The following is a 17,701-nucleotide window of genomic DNA, read 5'->3' on the forward strand; positions in this document are numbered from 1 at the left end:
TCAGTGTATATCCTATATAATAAAAGGATAATATACAAATTGTCCCCTGGACCAGGAGTTGGACCAGCAGGAAGGACAGCCAACCGTCCATGTCCCCTCCTCCTGGCCAGGCTGGCTGGACCCCACCCATGCATGAATTCATGCACCGGGCCCCTAATATACAATATATATATTCAGCCCAGCCTGCACCCTCTCCAATCTGGCACCCCTTGAGAGGCTGGGAGGAGGGGGTCGGGGAGGGGCGGAGGGAGGATCCTACTGGGATTGGGCCTAAATGGGCAGTCAGACATCCCTTTCACAATCCAGGACTGCTGGCTCCCAACTGCTCACCTGCCTGCCTTCCTGATTGCCCCTAACTGCTTTTGCCTGCCAGCCTGATCACCCCTTAACCACTCCCCTGACAGCCTGATTGACGCCTAACTGCTCCCCTGCCAGCCTGGTCACCCCATCGCCGGTATCCTGATCACCCACAACTGACCCCCACTGATGGCTTGCTCACCCCCAACTGGCTCCCCCTGCTGATATGCTTACCTCCAACAACCCCTGCCGTCCCATCTGGCCTTATCACCCCCAGGCAACCCAAGGTCCCAGCCCCCTTTTCTTCCTTCCTTCCTTCCTCCCCTCTCTTCCTCCCCCCTCCCTCCCTCCCTCCCTCCTTCCTTCCTTTTGGGTTAATTTGCATACTTGATCCTGATTAGCTGGTGGGAATGGCTTGTAGGTATAGCAGAGTGATGGTTAATTTGCATGTTTCTCTTTTATTAGTGTAGATACAAATACACACATACACACACACACACACACACACACACAGTAGCCAGATTATCATGCATTCAAAGATCATAATAATCTGGCCCCTCAGTGTATATAATCAACCTACTTTTCTCCTAGTATGTAGCTTCCAATAACCAATAACAGGATAGCCAATAGTTTTTGATACTTAGTAAGAATAAAAAAATATATAGTGATCCCTCAAATATTTATTGAATTGACTTACATTTGCCAATATCTATTCTATTTGAAAAGTCACTTTACCTATAAAAGAAATGTCATGTCACTACATTTCATTTAAAAGTTATCTAAACTATTGCCTCAATTTGTCTTCCTATTATCCCATACTTACAATTTATCTAATATGCTACAGCTCCGGCAAAATCTGGCCTGATTATACCTCAGCTTAACACTCAGCCTCTTTCTTTCAAACTCTCACCTACCCACCTAACTTCATGACCTGCAGGGTCTCTGGAGGACCTGTGCTCACACTCCCCTTCTGACTGTAAGCGATGGCTTTCCACAGGAAGCGAGGGGCAGTCCAGCGTCCTCGGGGCAACCTTTTCTCTAAGCCCGCCTTCAAGTCCAGTGTCAGCTCTGCATTCTTGTTGACAGAAAATTAAAACCACCTCTACATGCCACCCACACAAGTGGCCACAGACCTGCACAACATTTGTGTAGGACCTCCATTACCTCGGCTGAGAATTCTCCTCGTACATTCTTTCTTTACCCTCCTTGAAGAGGCTTATGGTCTGCTTGGTTTTCTTCATCAAATTCTCCATGAACACCCTAAAGTACTCATTTTCTCCGAGCGTCTCCATCTTCCCCTCGTATCTTGCCAGGACAGTGCGCAGGTGCTGGTAGGTGTCCGGCAGCAGGTCTAGGATGTAGGGCGGGCTGTTCTTGAGCGCCAGCTTCGGGCTCTGACACAGCCGCACCACCTGAAACAAGTGGGAAAGAGGGGCTATTACGTGGAGGACCTTAAGGACAAGCTCCTTTTCTACGTTAAAAAAGTTATAAAATTTGTGTTATTGCAGAATTGTGAAACATGGGTAAGAATACAAGAAATGATCCAAACTCCTGTCCACAGGCTATCAATTTACTTTTTTAAAATATATTTTTAGCCGGGACCGGTTTGGCTCAATGGATAGAGCGTCGGCTTGGGGACTGAAGGGACCCGGGTTCGATTCCGGTCAAGGGCATGTACCTTGGTTGCGGGCATATCCCCAGTGGGGGGGGTGCAAGAGGCAACTGATCGATGACTCTCTCTCATCGATGTTTCTAACTCTCTATCTCTCTCCCTTCCTCTCTGTACAAAATCAATAAAATAAAATAAAAAAAATGTGGCCAATGTATGTGCCCATTTCTAAAATATATATATATATATATATATATATATATATATATATATATATATATATATATATATATATATTTTTATTGCCGGGACCGGTTTGGCTCAGTGGATAGAGTGTCGGCTTGGGGACTGAGGGGTCCTGGGTTCGATTCTGGTCAAGGGTATGTACCTTGGTTGCAGGCATATCCCCAGTAGGGGGTGTGCAGGAGGCAGCTGATCGATGACTCTCTCTCATCGATGTTTCTAACTATCTCTCTCCCTTCCTCTCTGTACAAAATCAATAAAATATATTTTAAAAAATATGCAGATAAAGAATGAAAAAAATTTAAAAAAATAAATAAATAAAAAATAAAAAATATTTTTATTGATTTCAGAGAGGAAGGGAGAGAGAGAGAAACACCAACGATGAGAGAAAATCACTGATTGGCTGCATCCTACGTGCTCCCTCCTGGGGATCAAGCCTGTGACCCAAGTATGTGCCCTTGCCCAGAATCAAACCTGGGACCCTTCAGTCCGAAGGCCGATGCTCTACCCACTGAGCCAAACCGGCCAGGGCCTATTTACATTTTTACTGGTTCCCCTAGAAGCGTAAAACCAAATGGGAGGCTAATGATTCAGACAACATGTAACAGACTACACAACCAAAGCAGGAAGGCGGGAAGGTGGAAAGAGGGGGACACCCACACAAACGCCTAAAAAGAGCGGATGAAATACGCAGGTTCCTTGTGGTGCGGCTCCCGCCCTGAGAGCAGGAGTCTCAAGACCCAGCGCATGGCCCCGGAGGTAAGTGTGTGCGGGTACCGCCTCTGAACAGCCGCCAGGGGGCAGGGCGGAGAGGCTGTGGACCCCGCGAAGCATGGAGCTCACTTCTCATAAACGCAGGTCTCTCAGAATTTGCCTAGTAATTTTTTATTTTAATTTTTTAAAAATGTTTTTATTGATTTCAGAAAGAGAGAGAGAAACACTGATGTGAAAGAGAAACAAGCCTCAGTTGATGTTTCTCTCTCCTTCTCCCTTCCTCTCTGAAATCAATAAAAATATATTTTTAAAAGTAAAAATAAATAAATAAAATAGTGATATTGACCAAAGACAGTAAGTAAATGGCCAAATGGAACAGGAGAAAAAAAACAAAAAACACAGATTCACACATGTGCCGAAATTCAGAATCAGAAGTGGCATAAAAGATAGAGATCAAGAGAAAAACCACGGGGACATTTGCTGTCTTTATGCAATAACTACATTAGGCCTCCCAGGCCCTGCGGGTGGCTCAGTAAGAGCATCATCCCGTTCACGAAAAGGCAGCGGGTTCCATCCCGGTCGGTCGGTCAGGGCACACACCTAGGCTGAGGGCACCATCCCTAGTCAAGGCACCTAAGGGAAGTAACCGATAAAGGTTTCTCTCTAATACGCATCTCTCTCCCCCTCGCTCCCTCCCTCTGTCTAAAAACAAAACTGAAAAGTTTGTGGAAAAGCAGCTTAAGGCAGCTCAGGGCTCAGGGAAAGGCACTGCCCGCACAGCAGTGACACAGGCCTCGGTGGCCGCTGCCCGTGGTCCCTTCCCGGAGGCCTGGATCTGGCTGTGTGGCTCCGGGCAGGGCAGCAGCCATAGAAAGGTCCCAGGTTCGATTCCAGTCAAGGGCAAGTACAGTCAAGGGTACATTCCCAGTAGGGAGTGCGCAGGGGGCAGCTGATCGATGTTTCTAACTCTCTCTTCTTCTCCCTTCCTCTCTGTAAAAAATCAATAAAATATATATATTTTTTAAAAGAAAGTTGTACCTGCTGATTTTGATTTTTTTCTCAATGTATCCATTCAACAAATACAGGGTGGGACAACATAGCTTTACAGTTGTTTGTTTGAGAAAATAATACAATAATTAATAAATAATAATATAAGAATAAACTCAATCTGAGAGGAATAAGGCAACAAACAACTTTTTTAAAAACATATTTGTATTGATTTCAGAGAGGAAGGGAGAGAGAGACAGAAACATCAGTGATGAGAGAGAATCATTGATCGGCTGCCTCCTGCACACCCCCGACTGGGGATCGAGCCCACAACACAGGCATGTGCCCTTGACTGGAAGGGAACCTGGGACCACTCAGTTCACAGGCCGATGCTCTATCCACTGAGCAAAGACTGGCTATGGCCAAACAACAACTTTTTAACAAATCAACATGAGCCCTGGCTAGTTGGCTCAATGGATAGAGCATTGGCCTGCAGACTGAAGCGTCCCTTCCAGCCAAGGGCACATGGCTGGGTTGCAGGCTCCATCCCCAGTCGGGGGTGTGCAGGAGGCAGCAGATCAATGATTCTCTCTCATCACTGATGTTTCTGTCTCTCTCTCTCCCTCTGCCTTTCTCTCTAAAACCAATAAAAATATATTTTTGAAAATATCCTGTATCAGCCCTGACTGGTTTGGCTCAGTGGATAGAGCGTCGGCCTGTAGACTGAAGGGTCCCAGGTTTGATTCCGGTCAAGGGCATGTACCTTGGTTGCGGGCACATCCCTAGTAGAGAGTGTACAGGAGGCAGCTGATCAATGATTCTCTCTCATCAATGTTTCTAACTCTCTATCCCTCTCTCTTCCTCTCTGTATAAAATCAATAAAATTTTAAAAAATTAAATATATATATATAAAGAAAATATCCTGTATCAGTCATTTACCTTTAGTAAATTTCTTAACATCTGGGCCTCAATTCTCCACCTGGAGGAGACGATGCTGCCTCTTTGGGAAAGAGCACGGTGTCCAATGAAGTGGGCTTTCACAAGGCCAGTCCCTCCCCCTGTCCACAACGCTCACACAGGGGGCAGGAGTGTCTATGACGATGCAGTGGTGGGCCTCACATAACCCTCTGCTGACTCCTAGAGACTGATACCATTATTCCTACCATCCTGGCCAACCCACCACTACCTTCCAGTTCTGCATGGCCTCTGACTAACTGGTTCCCACGGAATAGAACAAACAGCGGGCCGCCCAAGAACAGGCTGACCAACAACCTACAGATGCTACGGAACCACCCCTTCAAAGGTCCAAACCAGGCAGAGCTCCCGACAAAAGCACTTTCATTTATACCCAGGGCCAAACACACGAATCCATATGTTCTTCCTAATTAAAAGCAACTGGATTAACACCAGGCGATCATGTTAAAATGTAATATTTGTCTAAAATCTCTGGGAAGAAGATATATTTCCTTTCAGTAACAACAACTAAAAACTAAACTAACATTGCTCTGATCTTACATATACTGTCCAAGCTATAACATGCAATCAACAAATGTTCATATAGCACTCCACAATAACATACCAGACTTACACTATCACAAGTTTAAAAAACGTTCCAAAATGCTGGATCAATTTGCATTTCAAATTAGTACTATGGACCTCCCAGGAGTGTTCTCTCTCCTCAGAATGTGAGCTCGGACAAGGTCCTTTGTAGACTAAGTGTCTGACCAGGAAAACCAGCACTCCACCAACAACCTGAATGTCCAATACTAACACTGACAATAAAGAAAATACCGTGTTCCCCCGAAAATAAGACATCCTCCAAAAATAAGACCTAGCGCATGGAAAGATAAGACATCCCCTGAAAATAAGACCTAGCACAACTTTGGGAGAAAAAATTAATATAAGACACTGTCTTATTTTCAGGGAAACAGTGTATATCGGTTGAACTATTCTTTGGATATTAAAGTCTTCTGAAAAGAAAAAAATGCCTTAAGTATTTATAACCTATAGGAAAACAAATTTTAAAAAAAAGCTCTGTGGCTGAAACCAATTTGGTTCAGTGGATAGAGTGTCGGCCTGGGGACTGAAAGGTCCCAAGTTTGATTCTGGTCAAGAGCATGTACCTTGGTTTTGAGCACATCCCCAGTGGCGGGTGTGCAGGCGGCAGCTGATGGCTGTTTCTCCTTCATCAATGTTTCTAGCTCTCTATCTCTCTTCCTCTCTGTAAAAACTCAATAAAATATTTTTTTTAAAAAGGCTCTTAATAATTCAACAAATTACCAACCAAAAGTTAACAAATATCGAAGGCCACAGCAGCCTGCCCTGTTACTTAGTGAATTTTAAATCGGCAGTCATCATTAACTTAAAAACTCACCAGATAATTCCTGCCAGATAAAAGTTTCCTGACCGTCTGATCTCTGTGGCCAGCTCTCTGTGCTTCCCAAGCCTCACCGCAGTAAGAAGGCTGCTTTTCACACGGCACATGCACAGCACCCCGCGGACATGACGAGAGGCGTGCGCCGCTCTGGGACCGCAGCACTGTGCAGCCGCCACAGCCTCCATTCAGAGCAGCTTTCTCACGGGCCTGCCTCCTCTTTCTGCTGCCAACGCTCAACGATCAATAGGAAAACTTTGGAAAGGGCCATGATCACACTGCAGAGGTATAACATTGTGCTTCAAAACTGCTACAATTTTTTTCGAACAATAAAGGTTTATTTAAAAATAAATAAATAAATAAATAAATAAATAAATGCTGATAAGGACAGAATGAAAAGCACCTTGAAGAAAAAAAAAGACACGTTTGTGGCCTTAAAAAGCTTATGATCACAGTATATGATCAGCTGGTAGAGCAAAGCAAGAGACTTTGTTGTTTATCCTCCCTGGCACTGAAATTCTTCATAATAAAAATAAAGAGAAAAACATTTTGGGGAAAAAAACTGCTACATTTTTGAAAACTAGAAAAGCTAGAGAGAACAGTGCCTAACCTAATCCTATTCTGATCACAAAGGAACCTGTATTTATAATTAAGCAGAAAACTGTAAGTATATAAAATGAATAAGTATTACTTTTTTCATCTATTTTTACTGAGTTCAAAGAGAGGCAGGGAGAGGGAGAGAGAAACATTAATGAGAGAGAATCATTGCTCGGCTGCACACCCCACACTGGGGATCAAGCCCACAACCAAAGCATGTGCCCCGACCAGGAATCCAACCGTGACCTCCTGGTTCATCGATTGATATTCAGCCCCTGAGCCACGCCGGCCAGGCATACCTAAGTACTTTTCATCTCTGTAGACCTCAACTTATCCATGGAAGCGATTTTCATTTCAAACTATTTCATACATTAAAATAGCACTCAAAACCGAGTATTCAGTATGTTGAGCTTCACCTAAAACATGTAAACTTGGATTACAGTCTTAAAAGAATGTATATTGCTCCAGCGAATAGGAAGTATAGCAAAAGAGATACCAGACCAGGAGTCTGGAGCCCTGGGTTCCAGTCTGGGGTGTGACATGAAGTTATTCATCTCAATTTCTAACTCTACAAATAAAAGAGATCAAGTAACTCCTCAAGTCTCATAGGACTTTCATTTCCTTTCATTTCTCGAAATTTCAAGTTTCAGAAACGTGAAGAGATATCAGTTGTACAAGTGTAAATATGTATATTAGCGCACTGCCCACCCCAAAATAATCTTCCACCCACAACCCTTGTCTCGTTTATTGATTTAAATATGGTAGCTGATTCCGAGTGGTCTTAGGTGCCTTAGTGAACGTCATGCACCTTGCCACACTCACTGCATTGGGCACACTGCGCTCTCTGCCAGAGTGGGCAGCTCAGTGGGGTCATTAGGTAACCCACTGCTTAATCCCCGAGAAGACAGGCAGCGCGCGGGGACCGGGAGGGACTCAGACCAGACAGGCGCGGCGCTGTCCTAATCCACAGCAGCGTCTCAGCTGGGCCAGTCACCCACATGTGATGCTAAAATCATTTCACCTCTAGTTTGTTCGGTGTTTGTTTTACAGCACATGTGTCAAACACAAGGCCCGCGGGCCAAATCCAGCCCGCCAGGCCTTGCAATGTGGCCCGCACCGCGCTGTCATCACTGCACTCCGCTGTCAGTTTATGACATTGTCAGTTTATGAATGTTCAGTAAACCATTCGGCCCGCGATTTAGGCTGGATTTTAGATTTTGGCCCCTTCTCTGATTGAGTTCGACACCCCTAGTTTAGAGTTTAACTAATATGCCTGGTCAGAGAATTAGTTTATTTTTTTTTTAATCCTCACCTGAGGATGTTTTTCCCATTGATTTCTAGAGAGAATGGAGGGGAGGAAGGAGGGGGAAGAGAGAAACATTGACATGAGAGAGACACATGGATTGGCTGCCTCCCCCACACTCCATACTGGGGCTGGGAACCTGCAACCGAGGTGTGTGGCCTTGGCTGGAATAGTACCCACAACCCTTCAGTCGGTGGGCCAATACTCTAACCAACATGTGTCAAACACAAGGCCCGCGGGCCAAATCCAGCCTGCCAGGCCTTGCAATGTGGCCCGCACCGCGCTGTCATCACTGCACTCCGCTGTCAGTTTATGACATTGTCAGTTTATGAATGTTCAGTAAACCATTCGGCCCACGATTTAGGCTGGATTTTAGATTTTGGCCCCTTCTCTGATTGAGTTCGACACCCCTATCAATGAACCAAACCTGCCAGGACATGGATTCTATTTTTAAAAGGACAAAGCAGGCCGGGACCGGTTTGGCTCAGTGGATAGAGCATCGGCCTGCGGACTGAAAGGTCCTGGGTTCGATTCCGGTCAAGGGCATGTACCTTGGTTGCGGGCACATCCCCAGTAGGGGGTGTGCAAGAGGCAGCTGATCGATGATTCTCTCTCATCGATGTTTCTAACTCTCTATCCCTCTCTCTTCCTCTCTGTAAAAAATCAATAAAATATATTTAAATAAATAAATAAATAAAAGGACAAAGCAGCCCTAGCCAGTTGCTCAGTGGTTAAAGCACTGGCCCATGGACTGAAGGATCCCACATTGGATTGCAGTCAAGGGCACCGACCTAGCTTGCAGACTTGATTCCTGGCCCCTAGTTGGGGCGCATGCAGGAAGCAACCAATGGATGTGTCTCTCTCACATAGATGTTTCTCTCTCCAAGTTTCTCCCCCTCCCTTCCACTCTCTCTAAAAATCAATGGAAAAAATTGAAGCTTTTGTTTTTTTGTGGCCCATATACACTACAACCTGTTTATTTGGCCTGTGTTCGCCTTTGAATCTGACATGCTTGCCCAGCTAATCTGAATTCATGTTGTAAGAAGCACTGGTTTATAAGAAGTCACTTAATAGAGTCTGAATACCAGTTCAAGATACACATAAAAAAACAGTATTAGCCGAAACCGGTTTGGCTCAGTGGTAGAGCGTCGGTCTGCGGACTGAGGGGTCCCAGGTTCGATTCCGGTCAGGGGCATGTACATTGGTTGCAGGCGCATCCCCGGTGGGGGGTTGTGCGAGAGGCAGCTGGTCGATGTTTCTCTCATCGACGTTTCTAGCTATCTCTCTCCCTTCCTCCTCTCTGTGGAATATCAATAAAACATATTTTTAAAAAAACAAAACAGGAGGATCCAAGATGGCTGCTCGGGTATACACCTAGCCGCAGCAGCTCACAACAATTTCAAGGGAATACAACTAAAATGTAGAGTGGACATTGCCCAGAGCTACAGGTAGTCGACTGACTGAAAACTCTACAATAGGAAGGAGGGAGAAAACCAGAAGGAAAATCAGAGGAGCTGAAAAAAAGCCTAAGGTACGGAGACATGCTGCGCGCTCGCACGCACGCGCGCGCGGAGAGGTCGCAGCCGGAGAGGAGGAGAGGGCTGGGTGCTGCCTGGCGTTCCCTAGCAGGAAGGAAATAGAACCCCCAGCCTGGGCTGAACCCCCGAACCGGCAGCGCTGAGCCCCAAGTTATGTGCCAGACCCTGGGGACCCAGGCTCCGGCAGGGGGAGACAATCCCGGGGGACGGCGAAATGCGGGGCCCCCGGAGTCGCGCGCACATGGCGCGCAGAGGACTGAATGTTGACTCTGATGCTGGATTACCCTAGCCGGAAGAAACAAAGCCTCCGGCTGCAGCTCTGAGCCTCAGTCCAGACCGCCCCGAACTCCAGGTCTGGGCCAGTCCCTGGGGACCCAGGCTCGGGCAGGGGGAGACGGAGCTGTGAGGTGGAGTCCTGGGAGCGCGGCGAAAGGCCGAGCCCCCGGAGTCGCGCACACTGTGCGCAGAGGACAGTCTGTTGACTCTGATCCTGGACTCCCCTAGTGGGAGGGAGAAAGAAAGCTCCAGTCTGGAGGAACGCGACGAGGAGCAGGAGCCCCTGCCGGACACCGGCCAGCCGGGCGCCAGCAAGGAGCCGGGCGACGGGGCCCCCAGTGGGGGGGGTGCCCCTGAGCCTTCGACTGCTGAGCACTGGCAACGGAGCCAAGGACGGGGGCTGCTTCCTGGGCGGCGCCGACCCCGGCAACAGGCTGGAGCAGCGCGGGAGCCCGCGGAGAACAAAGGGGTGCCACAGGCCAACCTGCTGAGCTCCCAGGACAAGGAGGAAGAAACCAAAGAAGTTCTCAATGTGAAGAAATCAAGTGAGAGCAAATGATAGTAAAATTACTTAAGAAAGAATACAAAGAAGATCTTGAAAAATCAAAGACTAGTCAGAACTCAACGCACCAGCCAACATTGCAACATAAATGCGTTTTGTTTTGTTTTTTTAAAAGAAAAAAAAAAAGAGAAAAAAGGGACAGAATGTTGGAACAGCGGCGACCAGGCCTAGAGTGGCCAGGCACAAGGCAGTGGCAGCTGGGCCCGGAGCAGCAGTGGCCAGGCCCCAGAGCAGCAGCAGCCAGAACAAGAGCATCAACGGCCAGCACTGGAGCAGCCAGACCTGGGGCAGTGGCAGCCAGGCCTGAGGCAGAGGCGGCCAAGCCCAGGGTGGCCAGTCCAGGAACACCCAGACACGGAGTGACTGGGCCCGGAGAAGCCCGGCCCAGAGCAGCCGGGTTGGGAGCAGCCAGGTCCAGAACAGCAGTAGCCAAGCATGGAGCATCCAGGCTGGGAGCGGCCAGGCTCGGAGCAGCCGGGTCGGGTGCGGCCAGGCCTGGAGCAGCGGCGGCCAGGCTGGGAGCGGCCAGGCCCGGAGCAGCTGGGTCTGGTGTGGCCAGGCCTGGAGCAGCGGCTGCCAGGCTGGGAGCGGCCAGGCCCAGAGCAACAGCTGCCAGGCTGGGAGCGGCCAGGCCCGGAGCAGCCGGGTCTGGTGCGGCCAGGCCCGGAGCAACGACTGCCAGGCTGGGAGCGGCCAGGCCCGGAGCAGACGGGTCTGGTGCGGCCAGGCCCAGAGCAGCAGCTGCCAGGCTGGGAGCGGCCAGGCCCGGAGCAGCCGGGTCTGGTGCGGCCAGGCCAGGAGCAGCGGCTGCCAGGCTGGGAGCGGCCAGGCCCGGAGCAGCAGCTGCCAGGCTGGGAGCGGCCAGGCCCGGAGCAGCCGGGTCTGGTGCGGCCAGGCCAGGAGCAGCGGCTGCCAGGCTGGGAGCGGCCAGGCCCGGAGCAGCGGCTGCCAGGCTGGGAGCGGCCAGGCCCGGAGCAGCCAGGTCTGGTGCAGCCAGGCCCGGAGCAGCGGCTGCCAGGCTGGGAGCGGCCAGACCCGGAGCAGCAGCTGCCGGGCTGGGAGCGGCCAGGCCCGGAGCAGCCGGGTCTGGTGCGGCCAGGCCCGGAGCAGCGGCTGCCAGGCTGGGAGCGGCCAGGCCCGGAGCAGCCGGGTCTGGTGCGGCCAGGCCCGGAGCAGCGGCTGCCAGGCTGGGAGCGGCCAGGCCCGGAGCAGCCGGGTCTGGTGCGGCCAGGCCCGGAGCAGCGGCTGCCAGGCTGGGAGCGGCCAGACCCGGAGCAGCAGCTGCCGGGCTGGGAGCGGCCAGGCCCGGAGCAGCCGGGTCTGGTGCGGCCAGGCCCGGAGCAGCGGCTGCCAGGCTGGGAGCGGCCAGGCCCGGAGCAGCCGGGTCTGGTGCGGCCAGGCCCGGAGCAGCGGCTGCCAGGCTGGGAGCGGCCAGGCCCGGAGCAGCAGCTGCCAGGCTGGGAGCGGCCAGGCCCGGAGCAGCAGGGTCTGGTGCGGCCAGGCCCGGAGCAGCAGCTGCCAGGCTGGGAGCGGCCAGGCCTGGAGCAGCAGCTGCCAGGCTGGGAGTGGCCAGGCCCGGAGCAGCAGGGTCTGGTGCGGCCAGGCCAGGAGCAATGGCTGCCAGGCTGGGAGCAGCCAGGCCCGGAGCAGCGGCTGTCAGGCTGGGAGCGGCCAGGCCCGAAGCGGCCGGGACCGGAGCAACCGGTCCCAGAGCAGCCGGGTCGGGTGCGGCCAGGCCTGTAGCAGCAACAGCCAAGTCCAGAGCAACTAGGTCGGGAGCGGCAGTGACCAGACCCGGAGCAGCTGGTTGTGGAACGAACCAGAGCAACAGAGGCCAGGCCCGGAGCAGCCAGGCCCGAAACAGCTCGCTCCTCGCCTGTACCTGCCCACGGCTGCCTCTCAGACATGGCTGGAAACTTTTGCGGGAACTTGAGGGTCTGCTGAATCAAGTGATGAAGGCTTAGATCTGGATGTGTTGAGTTAGTATAGCGCTGGGGTGTTGATCTGTGAGTGCCTTGGGTGGGGCCTGGATGAGGCTGGTTGACCTATTTGGAAATGTCTTTTGTGTGAAGTATCATTGGGCATGTGGAGGTATTATTGATATGAGAAAATGCTAAGTAACAGATTTACTATCTGAAAAGGGATTTACTATCGGGGAGAGGGAGGGAGGAAGAGACTGAACATAAACTGTGCACCTATGGATGAGGACAATGGGGGATGGGGAGGGGGCAGAGGGTGGGGTGGGAACCTGGTGGAGGGGGGAAGAAATGAGGAACCTTTGTAATAATATGAACAATAAAGATTGATTTAAAAAAAAAAATAAAAAAAAAAATAAAAAAAAAAAACAGTATTAGCTGGGCGGCTTAGACATGTTACTTCCTCTCTCTAAATTTCCATTTCATTCTCAAAAGACACATGTGAGCTTTTCATGCATCAGCAGCTGTGAAGCTGTAAACTACAACCTGAGGGGTGATTAGAACTTGGTCGCAGTCTTAGTAAATGCTTTAACCAAGTCAATGAACCTTTCAAAGGCACTGTGCCCGGTCAGCCTCCCAGGGCGCTTAGGGGAAGGGATAAGGACTGAAGGGTGGACCCCACATTTTAGATACGGGGTTCCTCTGCAGGGTAGTCACTGGGGAACATGAGTGTAAAAAGACCGGTGCCTTTTGTTCTGAATATCTTATGGCACATAATGGTTTTCTACAGAGTGCTGCACTGACGCCCTGCTCTTCCCAGCGGGCCTGAGAAAGGGGGAGCAGGAGTCAGGACCTGCCCACTCCCTGAAGGACCAACGCGCTGGCCTCTCCTTAAGGCTCCCCAGGGCTGAGCAGCGGCCGTGCGCTCACCAACGTGCGCAGGCAGCAGTCTATTGGACAAGGCGCCCCGTCCGCCCGGCAGCTGCAGGAAGGAGACCAGAGCCATTTCCTCTGAGGGGCTCCGAGGGCCCGGAGCTTCTGAGGGTGGCATCCCCCCAGGGCCGCACCCCCACAGGGCACCACTGATGCCATCGTAAGCACCCTTCCCATCCTCCTTCTGGACCCCCGGGCCGAGCTGAGCTGGCTTCCCGCTCCTTGTTGACTACGCCCACCTACTTCCTTCCAGCGCGGCATGTGCTAATCAGGAAGACGTGTCACAATGACTTGCTGGTTGCAATTCCCTCTTCTGACAAACCTAAAGTAGATCAGAACTACCAGCTTAGAAAATGGGATTGAAGTTCAGACTGTTTGCAAACTAGTACTTGGTCCGTTTTTCTTTAATGTTCTGGGATGGTCATTAGAGAGTTTCCTTGTGAGCGTCACTGTATGTTTGTGACATGAACACTGGTGGTGAGGAGGCGGCCAATCGGCTCCTGACTTGCCAGGTGCGCTGTGTGCGCTGTGTGCGCTGCTGACCAACGACAGGGCGGGAAGGCAGGTGCCAGCTGTGAGTGCGTAAGACACAGTTTATTCTTCTATGGTTATTAATTAACCACTGTATTATTTTCCATGTGATCAGCTGTAAACCTACTTGTCCCTACTCTTGTTTTAAAAACAGGCTTTACTATAGCAAGAATCACCAAAAACTTCCACCAAAGTCACACACTTTGTACAATACCTTCTTGGATGAAACCTTGTGTACTTTGCCTGGTTGTGTGATGGCAGTGGATTTGTTTATATGTGCAATGATGCTGTGTGCCGACATAAGGTCCCTTTCTGAAACCTTCTTCCGGGCCTAATACTGCTTTTATTCTACAGGCCTTGCAGCATTCAATCACGAATCACATGAAATGCTCAATTGAGCTCATTTTTCATAAGGAAATATTTAAAATGTTACATCCTTGGAGGATCCAAGATGGCTGCTCGGGTAGACACCTAGCCGCAGCAGCTCACAACAATTTCAAGGGAATACAACTAAAATGTAGAGTGGACATTGCCCAGAGCTACAGGTAGTCGACTGACTGAAAACTCTACAATAGGAAGGAGGGAGAAAACCAGAAGGAAAATCAGAGGAGCTGAAAAAAAGCCTAAGGTACGGAGACATGCTGTGCGCTCGCACGCATGCGCGCGGAGATGTCGCAGCCGGAGAGGAGGAGAGGGCTGGGTGCTGCCTGGCGTTCCCTGGCAGGAAGGAAATAGAACCCCCAGCCTGGGCTGAACCCCCGAACAGGCAGCGCTGAGCCCCAAGTTATGGGCCAGACCCTGGGGACCCAGGCTCCGGCAGGGGGAGACGGGGGTGTGAGGCGGAATTCCGGGGGATGGCGAAAGGCGGGGCCCCCGGAGTCTCGCGCACATGGAGCGCAGAGGACTGAATGTTGACTCTGATGCTGGATTACCCTAGCCGGAAGAAACAAAGCCTCAGGCGGTGGCGCTGAGCCTCAGTCCAGACCGCCCCGAACTCCAGGTCTGGGCCAGTCCCTGGGGACCCAGGCTCGGGCAGGGGGAGAGGGGACTGTGAGGTGGAGTCCTGGGAGCTCGGTAAAAGGCCAAGCCCCCAGAGTCGCGCACACTGCGCGCAGAGGACAGTCTGTTGACTCTGATCCTGGACTCCCCTAATGGGAGGGAGAAAGAAAGTTCCAGTCTGGAGGAACGCGACGAGGAGCAGGAGCCCCTGCCGGACACCGACCAGCCGGGCGCCAGCAAGGAGCCGGGCGACGGGGCCCCCAGGTGGGGGGGGTGCCCCTGAGCCTTCGACTGCCGAGCGCGGGCAACGGAGCCAAGGACGGGGGCTGCTTCCTGGGCGGGCTCCGACCCCGGTAACAGGCTGAAGCTGCGCAGGAGCCTGCAGAGAACAAAGGGGTGCCACAGGCCAACCTGCTGAGCTCCCAGGACAAGGAGGAAGAAACCAAAGAAGTTCTCAATGTGAAGAAATCAAGTGAGAGCAAATGATAGTAAAATTACTTAAGAAAGAATACAAAGAAGATCTTGAAAAATCAAAGACTAAGTCAGAACTCAACGCACCAGCCAACATTGCAACATAAATGCGTTGTTTTTTGTTTTGTTTTTTAAAAAGAAAAAAAAAGAGAAAAAAGGGACAGAATGTTGGAACAGCGGCGACCAGGCCTAGAGTGGCCAGGCACAAGGCAGTGGCAGCTGGGCCCGGAGCAGCAGTGGCCAGGCCCCAGAGCAGCAGCAGCCAGAACAAGAGCATCAACGGCCAGCACTGGAGCAGCCAGACCTGGGGCAGTGGCAGCCAGGCCTGAGGCAGAGGCGGCCAAGCCCAGGGTGGCCAGTCCAGGAACACCCAGACACGGAGTGGCCGGGCCTGGAGAAGCCGGGCCCAAAGCAGCCGGGTTGGGAGCAGCCAGGCCCAGAACAGCAGTAGCCAAGCACGGAGCATCCAGGCTGGGAGCGGCCAGGCTCGGAGCAGCCGGGTCGAGTGCGGCCAGGCCCGGAGCAGCGGCGGCCAGGCTGGGAGCGGCCAGGCCCGGAGCAGCTGGGTCTGGTGCGGCCAGGCCCGGAGCAGTGGCTGCCAGGCTAGGAGCAGCCAGGCCCGGAGCAGCAGCTGCCAGGCTGGGAGCAGCCAGGCCCGGAGCAGCCGGGTCTGGTGTGGCCAGGCCCGGAGCAGCGGCTGCCAGGCTGGGAGCGGCCAGGCCCAGAGCAACAGCTGCCAGGCTGGGAGCGGCCAGGCCCGGAGCAGCCGGGTCTGGTGTGGCCTGGCCTGGAGCAGCGGCTGCCAGGCTGGGAGCGGCCAGGCCCGGAGCAGCCGGGTCTGGTGTGGCCAGGCCCGGAGCAGCGGCTGCCAGGCTGGGAGCGGCCAGGCCCAGAGCAACAGCTGCCAGGCTGGGAGCGGCCAGGCCCGGAGCAGCAGCTGCCAGGCTGGGAGCGGCCAGGCCCGGAGCAGCCGGGTCTGGTGCGGCCAGGCCCGGAGCAGCGGCTGACAGGCTGGGAGCGGCCAGGCCCGGAGCGGCTGGGACCGGAGCAACCGGGCCCAGAGCAGCTGGGTCGGGTGCGGCCAGGCCTGTAGCAGCAACAGCCAAGTCCAGAGCAACTAGGTCGGGAGCGGCAGTGACCAGACCCGGAGCAGCTGGTTGTGGAACGAACCAGAGCAACAGAGGCCAGGCCCGGAGCAGCTAGGCCCGAAACAGCTCGCTCCTCGCCTGTCCCTGCCCACGGCTGCCTCTCAGACATGGCTGGAAACTTTTGCGGGAACTTGAGGGTCTGCTGAATCAAGTGATGAAGGCTTAGATCTGGATGTGTTGAGTTAGTATAGGGCTGGGGTGTTGATCTGTGATTGCCTTGGGTGGAGCCTGGATGAGGCTGGTTGACCTATTTGGAAATGTCTTTTGTGTGAAATGTATCATTGGGCATGTGGAGGTATTATTGATATGAGAAAATGCTAAGTAACAGATTTACTATCTGAAAAGGGATTTACTATCGGGGAAAGGGAGGGAGGAAGAGACTGAACATAAACTGTGCACCTATGGATGAGGACAATGGGGGATGGGGAGGAGGCAGAGGGTGGGGTGGGAACCTGGTGGAGGGGGGAAGAAATGAGGAACCTTTGTAATAATATGAACAATAAAGATTGACTTAAAAAAAAAAAAATGTTACATCCTTTCGGGGGAGCTTATCAAAATAGGCATAAAACAACACTTCATGTTTTACAATGACAATGATCTTTATAACAAAAAAGGGTGACATTACTTATAATGTTACTTTAATTAAGCATTATAATTTTTTAAAATTAAAAATGAAAATATTCTCTACCTTATCCCCCTAATTAATCACATAGAAGAAGAGGGACTATATTCTGATTCTACTTCACTTCACTCGCAAGTGCTCTATCTTGGGCATAGGAATGGAAGCTCAGACAAAGCCTGGGCCTGAGGAGCATTGGTGAGGGAGAGCGATGAAGAACAGTATGGATGTTAGCACAGACAACGTGAATTCAGTATGATGGGAAAGTAAGGTGGACAAACCTCTATGCAAAATAACCAGGACACATAATTTCTTTTTTTTCATCTTCACCCAAAGATATTTTTCCATTGATTTTTAGAGCGAGAGGAAGAGAGAGGGAGAGACAGAGAGAAACATCGATGTGAGAAAAACATCACTGCTTGCCTTCTGCATGAGCCCCAACCAGGGTCTGGGCCAGGGAGAGCATGCAAACAAGTATGTGCCCTTAACCAGAATCGAACCCAGGACCTTGGTCCACAGATGGAAGCTCTATCCACTGAGCCAAACCAACTAGGGCCATACACATAATTTGAAGAGACACAAAC

General features: G+C 51.6%; 1 protein-coding gene across 1 annotated transcript in view; it reads right to left on the reverse strand.

The window, feature by feature from the left end:
• Window positions 1–17,701, reverse strand: part of CBL (Cbl proto-oncogene) — a 94,926-nt gene that overhangs the window by 60,446 nt on the left and 16,779 nt on the right. Inside the window, exon 2 of the mRNA XM_084895568.1 lies at window positions 1,462–1,709. Within this exon, the coding sequence (XP_084751694.1) occupies window positions 1,462–1,709 (248 nt within the window). The remainder of the gene's footprint in view (window positions 1–1,461; window positions 1,710–17,701) is intronic.

This window comes from Pipistrellus hanaki, assembly GCF_964339955.1.
Source record: "Pipistrellus hanaki genome assembly, chromosome: 9".
Lineage (NCBI taxonomy): Eukaryota > Metazoa > Chordata > Mammalia > Chiroptera > Vespertilionidae > Pipistrellus > Pipistrellus hanaki.